This window comes from Thunnus thynnus, chromosome 23 (genome assembly GCF_963924715.1).
Source record: "Thunnus thynnus chromosome 23, fThuThy2.1, whole genome shotgun sequence".
Taxonomy (NCBI): domain Eukaryota; kingdom Metazoa; phylum Chordata; class Actinopteri; order Scombriformes; family Scombridae; genus Thunnus; species Thunnus thynnus.
The window spans coordinates 11,787,229-11,807,263 of record NC_089539.1 but is presented as its reverse complement, the minus strand read 5'-3'; the positions used below and the strand labels follow the sequence as shown (position 1 = coordinate 11,807,263).

The following is a 20,035-nucleotide window of genomic DNA, read 5'->3' as shown; positions in this document are numbered from 1 at the left end:
ACTTAAAGTCCCTCTCCCCTTAAATGCATAATTTAACCTTTTGTGGAAAAACCACTGAAACAAATTATGATTCCACACAAAGTCTTTTTTAGGTCTGAAAACATGTCTGGAGGGGGTCATTGAGTTGCAGAATTACACGCAGCTTTACATGGCTACCTTCTCCCTCACTTCAAATTGCTTAAAGGTCATGTCCACACTAAAGCGTGATGTCATGCTATCGTTTATTGTTAATTTTATTGGCTTTGTGTTAGCAAACTAGCTTCTCTGCAGGTCAATGATCGCAGGTACCATGAGACAATGAAATACAATCCAGAAAGTCGAGTTGTAGCTACAGATTAATGCATTTAAAGGCTTATTAGATGCCAAAATACTGCACAGAGGTGTGTAATACTCATAGACAGGATTTTACAACTCTGGAAAGTTATCACAGCTGCAACTATTTTATCTTGTGCAACGACTGCAAGGTCAATATCAGTGTTCACGTTACAAAGTAATCCACCAGGTATGCGTGCTTGCATGTATGTGATTGGCAAATGCAGCACTTTGCCGGATGACCACATTGCATCACAGCAAAAGTTGAGCCCAGTTCAGCTTTTTTGCCGGATGACCCTGATGTGTTTTGCTGAGCCCTCTGTGTTCGCACCCCCGCTGTGTCAACGCACTGCTCCCATTGAAATGAATGAGAGGGCTGCATTTTTTCACGCAGCTGATGTCGGTCTGGATGCTTCTTTAGCCACTGTATAGTGAGACTTTGTCAGAAGAAAGGTGTTTATTGGGATTAGCAACTTAGAGTTGACGACTCTAAGAAATCTACGAAATTTGCACAAGAAGCTGTACGATAGTATATAAGTTGAAATTCATGAAGTATTCTTCAGATAAGAGACCCTTTTTGACTTTAATAGTCTTCACAAGAGTTACAGCATTGCATGCAAGCGGACTAAATGTTAGTACACATACTAAACACACTCACTAATTTAGATGACATACTGCACATGCAGTAGCAAAAGCTAATCTGACATCAGAACATCAAAGAGGATACATAAGGAGCAAATCTTTGTTGGTGTTTGTGTTTTGGTGAAGGAATGTGTGCATACATGGATTTATGCATGTGTACAGAGTCTACAAACTCTCAGGTGTTCCTGTGAACAGGCTCCTTTTCACTGCTCACAGAGAATAGTGTGCTCTAATTGATTTAGCAGCAAAAATTGTATTATTCCATTTCGACTAATTACATCTCCTCTGCGCCGGCGGAGAGAACAGGCTGCACTGCATCCTCCTCTTCTTCCTTCTCCTCCCTTCCTCTCACTCAGCTTTCTGAAGTCTTTCCATTGACCAAAACTGTTTATGTAATGTTGGTTATTTGTAAAATTGGAGGTAAACGAGTAAATAACAAAGTAGAAATACTATTTTAAGTGTACTTTAGTAAGTTATTTAAAGAATGTGTATACATCACTCACGTATTTTTCTGATCACTTCACTTCATTTCTAAAATAAAACTGATGCAATTACCTAGGCTACCTACTCGCTACAAAATTACCTTGTTTTCTAATCAATAACACACTATTCTGTTTGTTACATCCCTTGTTAACATCTGATTTGTGACCACGAAGTGACATAAACTGTAAAAGAGATAGTTATTTGCTCACTAAGCAGCACAAGTATAACTTGTTTGGGTTTTTTTAATCCACTAAGTGTACATCAAATGAGTTTTTGGTGAGAAATATTAAATGTAAAAATAGTAAAATCATGTTTGTTTAAAATCAATATTCCATAGGGTACCTTTAAGTAATTTTCCAGTAAGTTGTCTTTACTTAAAGTATGAATTTTAATTATTTTTACACCACTGTTGAGGCAAACCATTTTCATAAATTCAATATTTCATCAAGGTAACAAGCACACACACTCTCACACACACTTTCATGTGTAATCCAGTTAAAATGACTGTAATATTTAATTCATATGAGAATCATTAAAAGTGCAGTGGTGCCGTGTCCATTATGCATTCCTTTTCTAGCAGGATAAAACAGTCCTCAGATGTGGGAGCTGCACTTTGAAGTGTTGTCTCAGAAGCAGGCCAACTCTTACAGGAAGTCCCTGATGTTTAAAACATGCCATGCAGGGGGACTAACAAAGGTGAGCACTTGTGACTTGCCCAAGATGAGCCAAAAATGGCCAGCCAGGAATTTGGCTAGATCTGATCATGGATGTATTATAAGAGCTGGATACAGCGCCGCCGCTCAGCCTTGCAGCCAATTTTTCCCAGTGGTCACTCACAGTATTGCAGCTAAAAAAAATCCTCCTGCGGCCCCAAAAAAACATTTTCCCCATAGACCACCAGTGTAAAAGAGACATTTGTAAAACTGTTAAGACATCTCGAACTGCAAACAAGGTCAATTATAATTGTGACATCATCACAATGTAAAGTCTATGGGCTGAGCAGGAACTCGTGGGCAGGGCCAGTGGGAGAAACACTACTGTGCATATTCAGTGAACTGCACAAAGCGGAAGCAAACCTGGAAGCTAGAAACTTTTTTGGCGTATGCGCCAGGCAAGCAATTCTTATTGGACTGAATAGGCGCCATTTTCAATCCGGTATCCAGCTCTAATAATACATCCACGGATCTGATAGACCATACACACAGCAAATGCACAAGAAGTAGACAAATATACAGGTAGTGAGGTTGTAAGAGTATAAAACACTGTACTAACAGAGACAGGCACATGGACAGACACACACACACACACACACACACACACACATACATACAAAGTATGAACAACAATGAACAGCTGAGCATGGTGACCTTCAAATCGCAGAAAACACGATTTAGTCACAGAAGCATAAATAATGCTTATGCATCCAGCTGACTGAGACTGTAAAGGCTGTTAATCTGTTTGCTTACAATGACAATGTCTTATTGATAAAATTAGTGTACATATAGTATCAAGTCTGGCATTCTCTATGTAAATCATCCACCATGGACACGTGTGGGACAAACTGCAATTTAACAGCTGAGAGGAGACATTAGCTTCTTGTGTAATAGAGTGTTAAACTGATTCTTTAAAAACATAATCTGTACCAGCTTAATTTAACTGAATTATTGTGATTTGATTTGCCTTATCATATTCACTGTCCTCAAATTTAGTTGTAATGTGTTTATTAAAGTGTATCAAAAGATATAAAACCCTAATTTACTGTTTGCAATAATCACTGAATCAGCAGCGACTATAAAACTGTGATGTTCGAAACAAAAACAGCCATGCACTTAAAAAATGCAATGATCTGCATTGGTGTGGGCATGTTGTTTCAGGTACAGGTGAGACAATAAAATGTGATCTAGGAAATCCATTTTGAATCACAAACCCATGTGCTTTTTGTCAGATACCAAAACACAACACAGAGGTTTATAATATTATGTGGAAGGATTTCAGTACTCTCCTTTGCAAGGTTAACAGTAGAAATATGGCGTTTGCATTACAAAGTAATTTACCAGTAATCTACACTTGCACTTGTCATTTGCCAACACAGCACCTTGCCAGGTGATGTAGTATTGCATTGTGTTTTCTGTAATAACAACAGAATGTTTGCAATGTCTGAAATACCTTGACTTGCTTTACTTGAGCCTGGTTTGACTTTAAAGTCCCCCTCCACTCAAAAATATGTCTTTCTTCTTATTCCTATAGTTGAATGTTTGAGCTTCACTATGTAGAATGATGTATGTACAGAGTTTGACACTAGACGGCTGTTTTCACATTCATCTGCTGAAAGTGGAATGTTTTTCTGTGCTCATTGAAAATCTGGTATTTAGGGGTGGGCCTATGAGCATGATTTTTAAGATCACAACTAGTTTGGAAGCCAATCCTGGTCCAATATTCAACTTACACAGGTGTGACACATTTTGTGAGACATTTTGTGTCCAGCAGTTAAACTTCTGAAATGAAATATTTGCATATTTATGGATTCTGGATATTTAATGAGGGAGGATAAGAAATTATACTTTTTTTGTGGAAAAAACATATCAGACACACATTATTGTTCAAAGTATTTTTATATGTTTCAATACATGTCTGAAGGGGATCTTTAAGTTTGGACTCCAGTTCCCTGTATTCATTGGCTTCTGATTGATTTTATTATATAAAAGGCTGGGATTACAGGGAGACCAGAGAGGACTCGCAGTGACCCCTTTTAAGTTTTGCTGTGTCCAGGAATTCACTCAGAGCCTTTCTGGGAAGGCCTGGGGAGACCTTTGTTGTGGACTGACAGTGACTGGAACATGATAACAACTTTTGTGTGTGTGCATCTGAGTGTTTTAGTAAATTTGCACACATGCACAGATTACATTTTTTTGTGTGTTTCCCTAGTTGAAAAAGTGACTGTAGTTTAATGGCTGAAAAGCCCTTCAAAGGAAGTGGGTGTCACAAAGATAACCTGGGAGAATGTGCTGAGCTGAGCTGGAAGTTCTGCAGGAAGGAAAGTGTGGTGATCCACAAGCAGGAACGCATACTGTCAACTTATTACACCTCCAACCCCCCTAACTGCCATCTGTATTTCTGCCTCTGTCAGGCCTTTCCTTGACCAAAAACACACACGCGTACTAACACACACACAGAGGAAACAGCCCGTGCGGGTCTCAAATAAGCTGATGTGTCATGCCTTCCTTTCCTTTCTGATATTTCTGCAAAGCTCAGGAAGGAGGCTGCAGGACCTCTCTTCTTCTTCCTCTTCTTCTCCCCCTGTCTGTGGCTGCAACAGTGAGAGGTGCAGCGGTAGCTGTGACAGTTCTTGTTATTCTATTAGAATTTGCTGCTCCTGTGGCGGGAGACACTGTCACTCCAGGGAGCCATGAGTCGTTGCTGTGTGGTCAAAGTGATCACCTTGACAGAGATCCAACTTCTGCAGGTAGGGGGAGCGACTCAGCTACAGGCCGGGGAGAACCGGGGCATAGAAAAAAGTATGTGTGTATGTATGTGCGCATTTGTATGTGTTTGCATGCAAGAGAAATTGTCCATGCTTTATAAAATGCATGCACTTACAACCAGAATAACTGAATAGTCACTGTGGAATGCAAATTTGGTGATCAGTTTGCTATACCGGTCTTATCTTCCCTAACATTTCACAATCTAGGGTGTGTGGTTACAGCTGTTTACTGGTTAGCAGGCTCAGCAAAAATACAGTAAGCATGTCTGAGACGGTTTTTTGTTCCACTTTCATCTCATCTCCGTAGATTCAAGATGAGGAAAAGATAATTGAGCTTTGCCACTCTGAATTCCGTAACTGTGTCAATGTGTTGTAAAAAAAACAAAAAAAAAAAACAGCGTTTTGCAGAAATGAATCCACACCTCCTACTAGGTTTTGTCCATAATTTGTACAGCCAGTTAATGTCACCATCACCCAGTGTTTCATAATTAGTTGGATTTTTCTGAAGTGAAAGGAGAACTTGGGCAAGACTGAAACTGAGTTAGGCAAGAGCTTTGCTTTTAGAAGAAACACCTGCGAGTTTGTGTGTTACACTGTCATTATCAATGCAGCATTTCAGTGGGACTAAAGAAATACACCTTTTAACTTTGAGGTAAATCACACCACTATTAAACACATCTCACAGTTAGAGCCAGGAGAAATCATACTTTGAAAGAATATTTCAAACTGGACTGAACTGAAAGATTTTGCATTGAGTGTGTGTGTTTGTAATCTATGGTTGTGTTTTATCTTTTGGTGGTGAAGTCATGATTTTAATTAACAGGGAAATATATTGTGCATCTTGTAATACAGGGTATGGAAGTTTGTTGTTGGAGCTACATGGTTGATATGATATGGTTAATATGCAGTTGCTTGCATGAATCAGATATTCATTCTGTATAACTGCTGGAAAAAACTAGTGTGATGTGATTTCACAGGAGTAGATTATTTGCTGGATTCGATTAACCTGTTGCAATCATGTGTTGTTGAAATCACTGCAAGTATTCAAATTACATTAGAGAAAGAGTTAGGAAAAGTTTAATTGAGAAAGAGGGTCTATGTGTGCGTGTGTGTATAATGGGCGTTGTCTGGTTCTGACCACGTAATTTTGTGATTTATATGTCACTAATTAAGATAATGAAGTTAGGAGGATGTAGCTAATCCCCTAATAACTATCGGCTTATATCTTCTAACTGAAGACAGTAAGTTCAAAACCAAACGGGACTAATATTATTTTCTTATTCAAACATTCTAAAACTATTAAATGGAGCAAACATGCTCACAACTGAAATACATTAAAATCATTTATTAAAATGTTGTTGCATCAAATAGGCACAACTATCAGCTGCCTAGAAAAGCAAAATCAACAAATACGTTGACTAATATCAATGCTTTGATATCAGTAAATTCAAATTTTTAGGCTTTGATACACCACTGCAGGATTTCATGTCAGGAATAACTGTGCAAATGTGTGTAAATGGAAAGTGAACCAGTGACCTCTCTTCGACCAGTAACCTCAAACACCTCACTTGTTGTAGCAGGTGCAAGTAGCAGTACTGAGAAAGAGAAAAACTGAAGTGTCTGTAACATCAGAATAGTTACAACAATCCCCAGACTTGAGCCTTGATTGATTAGATTTTTATCTCATTCCTCTCCCATGTGTATGGTGGGCATTGATAATTTTCAGCATGTCCTCTTCACACATGCACAGGCCTGCCATTGTCAAGGTTGGCCTTGGTGACTGAAGCACCATTACCTCTTAAATCTAATCAGATTCCCTTAAGTGGATAACAAGCGTGTCTCCGGCATTTACAGTAGTGAGAAAGCTGAAGTGAAACCAGGACAATCTGCTGTCACACAAAGCAGATGTGGTGTGTAGCAGTCCTGGCATCTCTCTTGCTATCCGTAGTGGAAAAAAATGTTGATTGGCTAACAACTGGTATCTTGTTTGGCCTGGAGAAGTCAGATAAGAGCTCTCAGTGACTACTGACAAGTTGAGTATTGTGATGAGGCTGTTCTTAGTTAGGTGGATGAGTGGTGAATAAGGGCAGCTCTAGCTGACGAGGAGAATTTAATGCTGAGTTTTAGTATATAAAGTCCAACTCCAAAGATGCCACAGCTAAAAGTTCCTGTGGTTAAGCAGTGTTGTGCTAGTTGACATTTTATTCATAGAACATTTCATTGCTCATTGTAAAAAATGTAGCATTGCTCTTGTGAATACACTCAGGGGGTTTGCTGCCTCAGCTTTATTCAGTCTGATATGACCAATAGCTTGTGGTGGCTAATAGTTAGCAAATTTTTGCAAACATTTGGTAAATATCACTGTAAAATGGACATTACTGAGTGAGCTTGCAGACTTTATGATTCTTCTCCACTTGTGCTGCTGTTACTGTAGCTTAGCATTTTAGCTAAATGCTTCTGTTTAGCATTTACTGTAGCAGTATCCTAGTAGCTGCAGTGGTTGCTGTTCAGCAAAAAATACTTTCTTTATATGTGATTTTGCTTGATGAAGGACACCTGCTTTCTAAATGTGACACTATTAATATGGGAGCAGATGGATGGCATAATGAAAAATAAATTATTTTTCAGTATCAACCTTTCAACCAGTTACACATATTAGGTCAAGTGATATTGCATTGTCTACTGAATCTGCCATTACGCCAGCACTCTTGCTCATCAGAGTTTCCTCAACTTGCAATTGATTAGCTGACGTATGTCATGGAAAAAGTATCCATTTACTGATAAAGGAACTCAAGCGAGTCCATAGAGTATGCTATTTTGTCCAGTGAATAGAGAAGTTTTGGGAGGAAGTATGAAAAAATCTGAGTCACAGACAAGACCATCAAAAAATGGTAAGACCAACATTATAAAACCATAAAAATACATATATTATTATTAGATCCTACAAAAATACTTTATAACTCATAAACTAATAGAGCAAGTCACAACAGTACGGTACTTTGTGAGCCCTAGGCCAGTAAGTAAATTAAACGTTTTTAGGTGACATGTTTCCTCTGAAAATAGCCCACAGTTTACAGTAATAAAAACCTCAAAATAGCTTTATTGCAGTTATTGTTTGGGAGACTGATAATACTAAACAGTCTACACTGAAACCCGTGAATGAAAGAAAAAGCCTGGTTAAAAATGGCATTAGAGGAGTTATTTAAAACCCCCATTGGGGAACAAGGGTCAATTGTGCTGCCACAACCCCTGGAGCAGGCAGCAGAGGACTTTGAGAGCTGACCACTGATTGGTCAGTCAGACAGAAAAGGGCGGTCCGAATGAATTAGTGATAGACACTAAAGGCAGATATCCTGCAGTGATCAAACCCTGGGTGATCTGACAGTCCAGTGTTTGAAGTGATTATCATGCTACGCAACATAAAGGCTTACTCCCAGCTTTGGGCCTAATTAGTTCACTTAGGGCCCTTTATAAGACATTGGTAGGGGACTGGCAGGGACAGACACTCAGACCAACAGGATAGCAGCAGCAGACCTGGATCCCTAAACTTGTCCTGCTGCTTCACCCAAACACACCAATCTGAAGATTATCTGCTTTTCTGAGAATGCCACACTTAACTGACTGCAGTTACTACACGATGCGGGACGCAACCAGAGCTTCAAATGTAAGGATATCAATGTTCAGCAAAATTCTGAATTGCTTGGTGAAATGTGTTGTTGAACTGTGTAATCCTGTTTCTAAAACGTAACTGATTTGTGAGGCTTTAATTAATGGTTTGGCATCTTGACTACTAGCTACATGTATAGGTATGCATTATAGCAGGTTAATATGGAAGCAATTTCTGCATTTTGTTTTTCAACCTCAGTTTAGTGCTGGGGGAAAAGCATTTGCTATTGACCACATTTTAAGAGACTGATACTAAAATGACGGAATATGATGATACTTTACTTGAGAAAGGGCCTCAAGTGTGAGTCCTAATTCTCATAAAGCACATCAAACATTACTCATTTAATTTTACAAAATTCGGTAGCACTGTAATTCCATAAATATGCTCTTCGTGTGTGACTAATAATGGGAAAATTATCACTCGCAACTATTTCTGTGTATTAAATGACATCATCTTCTCGCAAAGCTGACAGACACTTCGGATAACTCCTGTGCATATGCTCTTAGTCAGTGCTGTTACAACGGTGTGAAAAACACACGGTGTGTGCACACTCCCACATCCTGAACAGAATTTCTATCAAGTGAACTAACTGAAGTTATGTATGATTTGTTTTTACTGCAGGTACAAAACCACCTGGAGAACTCTAAGTTCCACCTCCATCAGACCCAGAACCAACCTGTCAAGCAGTACCTGACGCTGGGCTCTAAGCTGGCCTCTTCGGCTGGAGGGGGCCACGCCGTGCCGCATCCCCACGCCCAAGGCCAGCCACTGGCCACCGTTCCGATCATGAGGAATGGACACATGCCCTCTGTTAGCGACAGCAGCAACCCCAACAGCCCCGTTACCCTGCTCACAATGGCAAATCATGACAGTGAGGTGAGTGGACCTACGTAAAAGGAGAACGAGAACTTCTGAATGTGAATGACGTTGCTGAATATATGGAACTGAAATTGAGTTAACTTAAAGTCTGCATAGAAAGAGTGAAATTGCAACCCAATGTTTGAACCACAGACTGGATCATACACTGTGGATTATTTTTTTTGTAGATTTCGCAACATTTTTTTTTCCCTGTCAACACTCTTGACACTTTCCAGTCAAGAGCAATATTCAGTTCTGTGTTCATGCTTCCTTACTTCTTGTAAGTGATTTGTCTCACTCCTTCTACATTCTTTCATTAAGAGAGATGAATCATGGCTGATACTTTATTTGGATGTACAGTCAACAACAAGTATATTCTAATTCACAAGCATCAAAGACTATGGCAACCTGGATCAGGTTTTAATCTGAACAATTCAGAGAGTAGTTCCAACCAGTCATCTAAATAAAGTGATGCCATTATTGATCTCCCTCTCTCTCTGATGTGCTCATCAATAACTTCAGACATGCAGTCTCTGATGAGAGAACCCCCAAAAGAACGAAACTAGTTTGATAACAGATGCATGTTTTTTCCCCCCACAAACACTGCTGACTAACTTCAGACATGGTGGCAGACTTGTCTGTTATTGGATTAGTCTCTCGGCAGTCCCTCCCCTCTCTGGTGTCTATTTTGGTTTGAATGTTGAGATTTAAAAAGATCAGACTTGGACAGTATTGAAATTCTGCTACAAACATCATAAGCCTGTCCATGAGTACACTGAAATTACTGTTTTCTTTTAGTTTCCAATGGATGAAGTTATTGATGACCTAATTAGTCTTGAATCCGGTTTCAATGATGGAGGCTTGGATTGCATGGAGTCTAACATCATAATGCAAAACAATGTAAGTATCAATCACATTAACTATTGCCCTAACAGCTACAGACTAACACTGTCTAAACTGCTACAGACTATCTATGGTATGAAGGTCTTTTGTATTGATTTTTGCAATATATCTTCTGTTTGTTAACCTGTTCACATTATTTGCGATTACGTTTCTGTCAAGTTAAGTTCCTTAACTAATGACTTCTCTCTTTTTAAGTTGAATGGGGACCTGAAAGTGAGGTTCCTCCACTCAAACATTTAGGTGCAGGCTCGACTAGCTTGGGAAAAAGGGGACCTGTCTTAGTTTGAGGTCAGCTTAAGTCTAGAGATGAGTCAAAGTTCATCGAGGCTTAGCAACATTTCTCACATTACTCAAGATCAACAATGCAGATTGAGTTAAAAAGAAGGATGTTTGTGGATAAAGGCTTATACGTAATGACAACAAAGAAGAAGTATCTTACAAATACTAAGATGTTGGGTGGGAACACTGGGAATCTGGCCTATCTCCTTAAATACAGAGAGAGATAGTCTGGTAGACAAAGAATCATACACACAGATAAAGTGACATGGAGCAAAACACAAAAGATACTGTGACAGAGAAGGAATGAGAGGGGGGAGGAAAAGATAAGGCATGGAGGGGAAGAGGAGGAGAAACGGGCGAGCCAGTAGGTTTCAAATGAGGAGAGAAGCGCAACAGTGGAGCGGGTGAAAGATTTTGTTGGAGAGAGTTACTGAGCCATTGGATTGGGCTAATGCATACACTCCCCATGGGCTTGTTCAGAAATGATACCATGCTTAAATGGATCAATTCATCCTAATTAGTCATACAGTACGATGCATCACGTCGTTTCGCCGTGTCAACACATCCAGGAACACAGACGGGAGAGGGATTGAAGTGATTACAATAGGAGTAGTAAGGGAATTGTTGCAATCTTTCATTTTGATAAGCACTTTTTGTCCCCTCCTCCTCTTCCTCCTCCTCCTTTTCTACCATCTTGGTGAGATAATGAGAGAAAACTGCACATGCTAACCAGCTGCAGATATCTGAAATGTCTGCAGTTTCTTCTGTTTTGTTTCCTCTTCTCCTCTCTTTTTTTTCCCCCTCCCTTGCTTTCCGCTCCCTCCCATCTCTTGACTTGACATGCATCCTTATCACAGTCACCAGTCTAGTAGTTAGATTTGACACACATGTCGTGAATAAAATTGGCTGTGCGCATCTTGGAATCCATGGTGGCTTCTGTAGCATTTTCCCATAAATACACAAATGCGAATTAGACACACATGTGTGTCAGCACGCTATATCTTGACATCTCCCCAGTCCGTGAAAAGGCGTCATTATCGCAGAACTGATGCATGCTTTCCCAGACAAGAAGAGACCCATAGGAAAACAGTTTTGCCTCTGTTCAAGCAGTTGACCTAGCTAGCCTTTTCATCTAATGGGATGCTATTTTCAACACAGAGCACATCTCTGTGTGAGGAGCACTTTCAAGTGGAGGGGTTTTGAAAATGGTGGCATTAGCAGATCAAGGCACCATGTCTGCTGGTCAAACCAAACTTCACAGAGCAGCAAGCCTGGGTTGGAGGTCAGGGTTAGATGAAGTAAGGCTGGAGGACGACAACCCTTCATTGACCTGATTTCAGCTAGTTTTTGTTAAGTAGTTTTTACTCTTTGTGATGCAAGACATGCAGCAGGCAACGTGAACATGGCAGCAATTCATGACCACAGCACTGGATTTGATCTGTCCTGCTGTGGGAGATATGTGGGTACTACAACTCCCTGCTGGGAGGTCCAAAGCGAGAGGCCTGAAGGCTGACAACCTTCTCTGCAAGCCTCTGATCACTCCACTCACCTCGTCATTTTTTCATTGCCCTCTTTGGTTTAAATAGCCAAACAAAGCCACAGCTAAAAACAACTATTTGTATTGTGGCTTTTGTTGAAATGTGAAAGGAGTGTGTGTTTGTGTGATGCAAATGTGCTTGTATGCTTCCCCTCTGACTGACCCTCTCTCTTTTTTTTTTCCTCCCTCTTCTTTCTCTCCTTCCTAGGTGTCCCTCAGTAGCAGCATGCTGGACGTCTATGGGGGTGAACAAGGTATGAAAGCCCCTAATGGTGGAATGAGTCCCACATCTAACCCCACAAAGCTCACTGTAAAAAGGGAATACACAGGTATGAACTCATACCATAGCACTGATCAAACAACTAACTAATTAATGAGTTATCACATGCTCACATTGCTGTAGATTAAAAAAAATCACACTGAATTCTACATATTAGAAATAGGCATTTTTGGGGAATTCTAAAAATTACACATATTTCTCTTCAACAACTATTTCATTTGGGTTGGGTGGCATACTAAAAAGAACACAGTGTACCTGTGTGAGCTATAAACAGCAACTTGTTGTGTGTGTCCAATTACGTGTGTCAGACAAACAGACAAATGTGTGAGCTGATTTCTGTCCAATGTTTGGCAAATACTGTCCTGCTTGTCATTGGTTCCGTTAATAGGCTGTAGAAACGTGTAGACTTTTCGTCACAGAGGACCCTTTAAGACGTTTCTTATTAATGTCATGCATCAAGCAAAGAAGCCTAATTGATTTAGGAAATAGAAAGGATGTCTGAAGAACCCTTCACTCTCAACGGGCAAATAAGTAAATTGCCATCTGTTTCATTTGAGTGTAGGCGCAGAGGACAATGGGCTGTTACACAGAGTTTAAATTGTCTTGATTGAATCAACAGAGACAAATTGGGAAATCCAATCTCAGGTCCCCAATTATGTAATTTGGAAGAATGCGAATACAAATATGGATGCAGTGGCATTTTTGTCGCTCTCCAAGACAGATTAGTGAATTTGCTAAACTGTCTTAATTACACAGTAAATAGTTTAAAAGTGGTCACCATTTTTTTTTCACAATGAGCTGCAGACATGCTGGAGGGAATAAATTGGGCTCTTTCAGTGTGTGTATAAGGAGGTCAAACTTGTGTCTGTGGCATAGGCTAATGCATGGAAAGTCCACATTCTGGCTGACCCAAGCACTGAACTCCCTCAAAACAACTGATTGTGTGTCTCCTGACTAGACCTTTTGTGGTGTTTTGCGTTCGTTGTCTTTCAGTTTCTAAATTAGCGTGCGTTGCTAATCAATCCGTTTCCCTATGTGATTTATTTTTTTGACAGAACACGACACAAGGGTGATGGCCAAAGAGCGACAGAAAAAAGACAACCATAATTTGAGTAAGTGTCTCCCGCTGCCTTTCAACTCCGTCACAGTTTATCATCTAAAAATGAGTTATGGTTAGCCTTTAGCACTGCAGCTGACAATGCTCTAATCGTCTCTTGTTCTTTTTTTTTTGTTCTGCTTGCTTAGTTGAAAGAAGGCGAAGATACAATATCAACTACAGGATTAAGGAGCTGGGGACACTCATACCAAAGTCGAATGACCCGTAAGTTGAAAAATCTGAATATGTTTTCCGAAACAATGCACTGCTTCCCTTCACTTTATGTCACTGAAACAAATGCAAGAACTTGTGTGGCGGGGGAAACTGGAATATTAAATTCTAAGCACAAAGACACTCTAAACGTTGTTCATTGAATTCAAATGAGTACTCAAGCACATTTCAGTCATATTTCAAGGGAGCACTTGAACTTCCATTGTAGTCGACGCTCCAAGAGCTGTACATCCTCTCGCTGGGTCTCGGCAGTTCAGCTCGAAGCATGAATGATGAGGAGAGGGTCAAATGCAAAGAAGCAGGCAACACCATTTGAATCAAAGTTTGAAGCACAATTGGAACACAGAGATGGAATATGGAGCTGAATTGAAATCCACTGGCCATCTTTCGCAATTGAACTTTGCCTCAAATTTAAATGGAAGGTTAGCGTTGTCGTCGTGCCATTAACGCCGGATAAAAGAGATTATTAGCTCTGATCAGACCAACGTCTCACTCATGTGGAAAAGGACAATTTTAGTACCTTTCCTTTTTTAAAAAGCAATAAAGAATGACTTGCACTCTAGCACCTTAGGTCCAATGCTCCATTTTTCCCTCTGTCTTTTTACTTAGCTCATTTTCCCTCACCTATTTTTACTCGAGGATTAATTTTACCGAACAAGGAGGTACGAGAATGGACTTTCCACATAGCTACTTAATTATTCTATTAAAATTCCCATTCAGTGTCCCCATGTAATGTCCAAGGATGAATAATTGCCCCATGTAAATCACCATTTCTTATTCATATCATAAAAGGGAAAAAACCTCTGTGTTAAAACTTTCCCCCCCCTTTTTTTTATTGCGGAGGATATTCTGCCGACATCAGTGGGTTCTGTGTAAAAGGTTATCTTTTACATTTCTCCTCTCTGCAGCGACATGCGCTGGAACAAAGGCACTATCCTGAAGGCCTCGGTGGAGTACATAAGGTGGCTGCAGAAGGAGCAGCAGCACGCTCGGGAGCTGGAGAGCCGTCAGAAGAAGCTAGAGCAAGCGAACAGGAGACTGCTGCTGAGGATCCAGGTATGAAGTCTGATTGTGTTTGGTGTGTTTTAAATGACATACAGGGTGATAAAACACACAACTAAAGCAAATAATCATAATACTGAGAAAAAAAAAGACAAAAGCAGATCTTATGAGGAACTTCCTCATCTTATAAATTTGTATCTTTACTGTTAAAATACAAAAAATATTATTCTTAACATATTATTTATTCTTTAAAAAAAACAAACACACAAGCACAATATGAGTTGAGATACCAGTGCACTTCTTTTTGGTGCCATTGCACTTGTCTGAGGAAAGTGTAAACACCTGAAAACAAGGCAGATTAAGACCTATAAATTAAGATTATTTTACAATTTAAGACTTAAGACTTGAACTACAACTGGATGTTTATCAGCTTGGTAATAAACTATGTTAGACTTGACTAGACCTAAAAATCTATTGTGAAAAGTACACAGCCTTAAACGTGATGTCTTTTCAAACCTCCTAATATGAGTTTACTTCTTAATACAAAGAGTTGGCCATCAACTCACTGATGTCTTACTAATGTTTTAGCACATACAGTCCCAGTTCAGCATTCAAGTAAGCCTCCATTTTCACTTTAGTGAGGTATTTATTAACAGCCTCATCCATACAAGAGGTCATGTCAAAGATCAGGTACTTCACACTTATGCTAATTTCCACCTTCAAAGCCTTACAACCCCACAATGTTAACTAATTTCCACCCCAAAAATCTTTTCGACCCATAAACCTAAAAACTAGATCCCCCCCACTGTTGTTTACATGAGGTCCTTCCATCCCCCCCATCTCACAGGGCTCAGTGCTAATTACCTAATGAATAAAGAGAAAGACCTCAGCTCTTTCAGAGGAAATAAAAGCAGGTCAGAATTAAATTATGAGCACTAATAGAAGAGATGCTTATATGCTTCATGGCGCATACATGCACAGAGGAGCGCATGCACACCTAATCACACACAAACAGATTGTGGTTTATCTGACTTTACTCCAATGTTGGGAAAAACATACAATCTGTAATAATCTACAAGGATGACGAAACAATCCAGGAAACACTGACCATCACTGAGGATAAAGGGAACAAAAGGTCAAACAGGGTTTTGTGATGACACTTAGTTGTGACAACACTTCTCATACAATCTGTGACAAGATGTATGGGAACAGTGTCAACACCCAAACTCCCCAAGTGTAGCTCACTCCAACCTGACCTCAGTATGTGGAGTAGACTAGAATAAGTGTGGTGTGGATTATTCCAATGTTACTTCACACTATACAGTCATGGCAGATCTACTCATAACTGAGGAAATTACATTTTTTAAAGTATTTATTCAGCTCTTATCTAGACTGACGCACAATGAGCAACTGAAGATATAATAGATTACAATACATCTTTAACTTGTGTTTTCTTTTCTTTTGTTTACCAGGAGCTTGAGATCCAGGCACGAGCACATGGGCTCCCAAACATGGCTACAGCTTTGGGGACAGTTGAACTGTCCTCCCATCTCCTCAAACAACAACAGCAGCAGCAGCAGCAGCAGCAACAACAACAACAACAACAACAACAACAACAACAACAGCAGTCGTCTCCCCAGGCCCAGCAGCCGCCCCTCTACCAGGAGGACCCAAACAGCGACTACCTCCAGAGGATAGCCGTGGTAGCTGGTGTGCCATCCATCCCCGCCACCGGTGGGCTGCAGGATCACATCACGGGTGCTGATGGCTGCACCACATTTTCCGACCCGCTGTCCCACTTCACAGACTTCTTCAGTGCTACGCTCAAGGAGGAGCACCGGCTGGACGAGATCCTGATGGACGACCCGCTCTCGCCATTTGGCACCGACCCGCTCCTCTCGGCCGGCTCACCTGGAGCCGCATCCAAAGACAGCAGCCGCAGGAGCAGCTTCAGCTCCGCAGAGGGTGACGACCTATAATGGGTGCCCTCTACAGAAACACACTCTTGTTATCTCCTTGTGACAACACGGTTGTAATCCTCAGTGGTAAAGGGCATATACACAGAGCTTTTAAAAGATGGACTGATGGCTCTGGACATACATTAATGACCACTCCCAGGGTTGCAAGTAATTTCAATGACAGCTGACACACCTGACAGTGCCCTTAAAGTGCCACCTGTACATAAAGTGTGTAGTTCTTGTTGATCAGGTGGGTGTTAGAGCTCAATTGGCCCAAAATCTCAGCAGGACCAGAAACAGCCCATTGGACCTCCTGCTCCTCCACCTGCTCTTTAGTATAGACTATAAACATGTATCTCTGCCTCCCGGACAGAGCAGAAACAGACTCATAAGAAAAAGGGAGACATTTATCGGCCTTTATATAAATGACCATGTCTACTGTTTTTTTGGTAAACACTGTGGTAGCCGTACACTGTAACATATTCAGAATAATCACTGAAAGCCTGCCCAAACAGTCCTTTATTTTGCAAAAGGATTTTAAACAATTGCAGTCAGGTTTGTGATTGTGTGATGTGCCTTATTCAAACACCCGGGTTTTGTCTTAAAGAAGATACGAACATGTAACATGATGTACTCACCGCTATGCCTAACATGTTGTCGGTCTTGTCTGTGTCTTTTCAGTGTTTTTGTTATATAAGTGTTTATGTATTTATATATGTTTTAATCCATGTATTCATAAAAAAAGATATATATTATTATCTAACATGTTACCTTTTTTATTCTTAGTAGGGGTGGGAAAAATATAATAAACCCCTTTTTTTTGATACGCTTGATTTTGGCTTCTTGTTGTCATCTCGGTGAAGACATCGCGTATTGAAGGTCTGCAATCGTACACCACACATGACAAAAACCTCTACAGTTCAATTCCTAAATGCTACACATATTCCTTTAAATTTAGAAAATAGTAATAATATATTTCTAAAATTCTGAACACCTTTAGAAAATTCCATGCACAAGTTACCAGCTATCTTTGAGAAAATACCAAGATTTTTCAGTAAAAAAGGCCATTAGAAGTGTATGTCATACTCAAACAACAACAGTGCTCTTACTTTGCTGTGAAAACGTTCACTTGTACTTAAATCTTAATTCTTGGCCGGTGGTGGACTGAGTGCAAAATGATCTTGCTGGTCTAGGACTGGGCTAAAAAGAGTAAACAGAGCCTGAAAAAGTTTCATAGGTGAAGGGCCGGCTTACAAGATGCCTGATTGGCAATGAGTGGCAGAAAGGAGGAGAGAGGAGGGAAATTGGATAATAAAGACAAGTAGAGGAGGAGTAATAATTCTGATGAGCCTACTGTGAGCTGATGAGCCCTTGAGGATGAATAATGGCGAGGGATAAAGAGTTGCAACGAGAGCTGTTCGCTGAAGTTTCCTTTGAGGTAAGCAGGATGAAGAGATGTGTCCTTTCACACTGTAGGTATATGATCCGTTCATTAATAAAGTTTCCTGAAGTTTGTTTGCGACGCAGTGATGAAAAACTAATGAAGTCTTAAAAACTCATTGCTTTGTCTAGATTATATATTATGCTGAGTGTTAAAAAATCATTCATCAACATGTAGTTTTCTAATCTTGAAGTCATGCATTAATAATACAACAAACAGACCAGTCTTAAAAAAAACACGCCAATACTTCCCAAGTGGATTTCTCATCAAAGCCTTCATGAATTAATGTTTTAGAGTGTTATTAGCGTCTGTTTCTCTGTAATGAAATCGAAACATTCCTCGCTCGCATCTCCTCTTCAGCCGCAAATAAGGCTGAACCAATCAATCATTACAGAGTACAGCCACTCAAACTACAAAGTGTTGAGTGATGTTTACGGGTAATTGGCCAAAGCAGTTATGGAAGGTAAATATAGATTTTCATTATGCTGAAAACATGAAGAGTATCTAAGAAAGAGTCTGCATGACCGAAATTAAATTTCAAAAGGCTCAATTTACATTTTGATTTTCAATGATTTTTCTTCTTTCTTGTATTACTTAACTTAGGAAAAGTATACAAATCCAGTTAGTCTATCACAGGAACTGATGAAAGTCAAAGCCTGGAGTAGAATAATGCAAAGAGTATCCTTAACCTTAATGAGAGTATTGACAGAATATAAAAAATAAATAAGCACCTATTTTACAAACTTACCCACACACATTCAAATAACTCTTTTGAGGCTGCCTCAGGAGACAAAGCATTCTACTCTGAATAGGAAAGTCAGATTAAACTTTCCTAACTAATTCATTTCTCTCCATATCAAAGGCTATCATGGGCAAAGTTCAAGGCCAGTTATGCGCAGGCTTCAAAAGGAAATGTGGTCGGATGAGGCAACAGTGACATCAGAACAAGCGACTTTTTATTTGGAATATCACAGTTCATCAACCCACGGTTTGGAGACTTACAGGAACTGATGGATTGAGAAAACAGCGTGGGTATCCGATAACACGTTTATGTTAGAGACATTAGCTGCGTATTTTAAGAGGTGAACATACATTATGAACGTGTAAAACAAATTTGGGAAAGTTTGTAATCCTACAAACCTCCCTCTTCCGTCACTTCCTCTACTCTTTACCTAATCTCCTTCATGAGAAACCTATTGGATTCCGGCTTTTTACAATATCTGCAAAAACTGTACACCTTGTAAAATAATCTTTCCATTCCTTTTTGTGTTACTTTTGCATGCACAGCAAAATGGTCTCCCTTAAAGAATTACCTCACTCCCAGGATGAAAGGACTGCTGCTGTATCATATTTCCAACAGCAGGTGGCAGCAATGGGCTGTGGTTCATCATCATCACGCACCACACTGTGCCATTTGTTAGTAAAAAGAAACCCCATGCAGGAGTGTGGTACAACAGAAAACAGTTGTGGATTATTTAAGTAAGCCAATAAAGTAAAATAATTCTTCCCAGCTTCCTTGATGCCTTTTAGTCTTTACCAATAGTTACCAAACAGTATTTTCATGTATGGAATAGTGCTTTGGCAGTATATGCTTGAGTCCATGGTGCCCCGTATACTTCCTAGTATAAACTGACAAATCTAAAGAAGGCAAGTGATGTCGTGAACCTCACAGCGGAGTCGTTCTGTCACCAAAACAACGTCGTCAGACCTCCTGCCACCCACCAACACTGACACCACCACTGAGCAGGGGAAGCTGTCACCTGTACAGATGCCACAGCTGCCAGCGTGCTACAATGCACTCACCTGTCGAGCCTGCCATTGGCAACTCTTAATCACCTCCCGCCGAGGTGACTCACTTTGGAGCC

At 40.1% G+C, this 20,035-nt stretch overlaps 2 protein-coding genes across 10 annotated transcripts in view; one reads left to right on the top strand and one right to left on the bottom strand.

Annotated features, from left to right (window-relative positions):
* Nucleotides 1-17,538, top strand: part of tfec (transcription factor EC) — a 59,333-nt gene extending 41,795 nt beyond the window's left edge. For 2 of the 9 annotated variants that reach the window (XM_067582207.1, XM_067582206.1), the window contains 7 exons: nucleotides 9,207-9,461; nucleotides 10,242-10,343; nucleotides 12,371-12,491; nucleotides 13,498-13,554; nucleotides 13,688-13,763; nucleotides 14,678-14,825; nucleotides 16,244-17,538. In XM_067582207.1, coding sequence (XP_067438308.1) covers nucleotides 9,207-9,461; nucleotides 10,242-10,343; nucleotides 12,371-12,491; nucleotides 13,498-13,554; nucleotides 13,688-13,763; nucleotides 14,678-14,825; nucleotides 16,244-16,750 — 1,266 coding nt within the window. In that variant the 3' untranslated portion in view covers nucleotides 16,751-17,538. Of the gene's footprint in view, nucleotides 1-4,649; nucleotides 4,901-5,227; nucleotides 5,571-5,596; nucleotides 8,583-9,206; nucleotides 9,462-10,241; nucleotides 10,344-12,370; nucleotides 12,492-13,497; nucleotides 13,555-13,687; nucleotides 13,764-14,677; nucleotides 14,826-16,243 lie in introns of those variants that run through there. The other 7 variants (XM_067582211.1, XM_067582215.1, XM_067582213.1 and 4 more) reach the window with 7 other exon arrangements.
* mdfic (MyoD family inhibitor domain containing) overlaps nucleotides 1-20,035 on the bottom strand; it is a 216,173-nt gene that overhangs the window by 28,041 nt on the left and 168,097 nt on the right. The window lies entirely within an intron of this gene.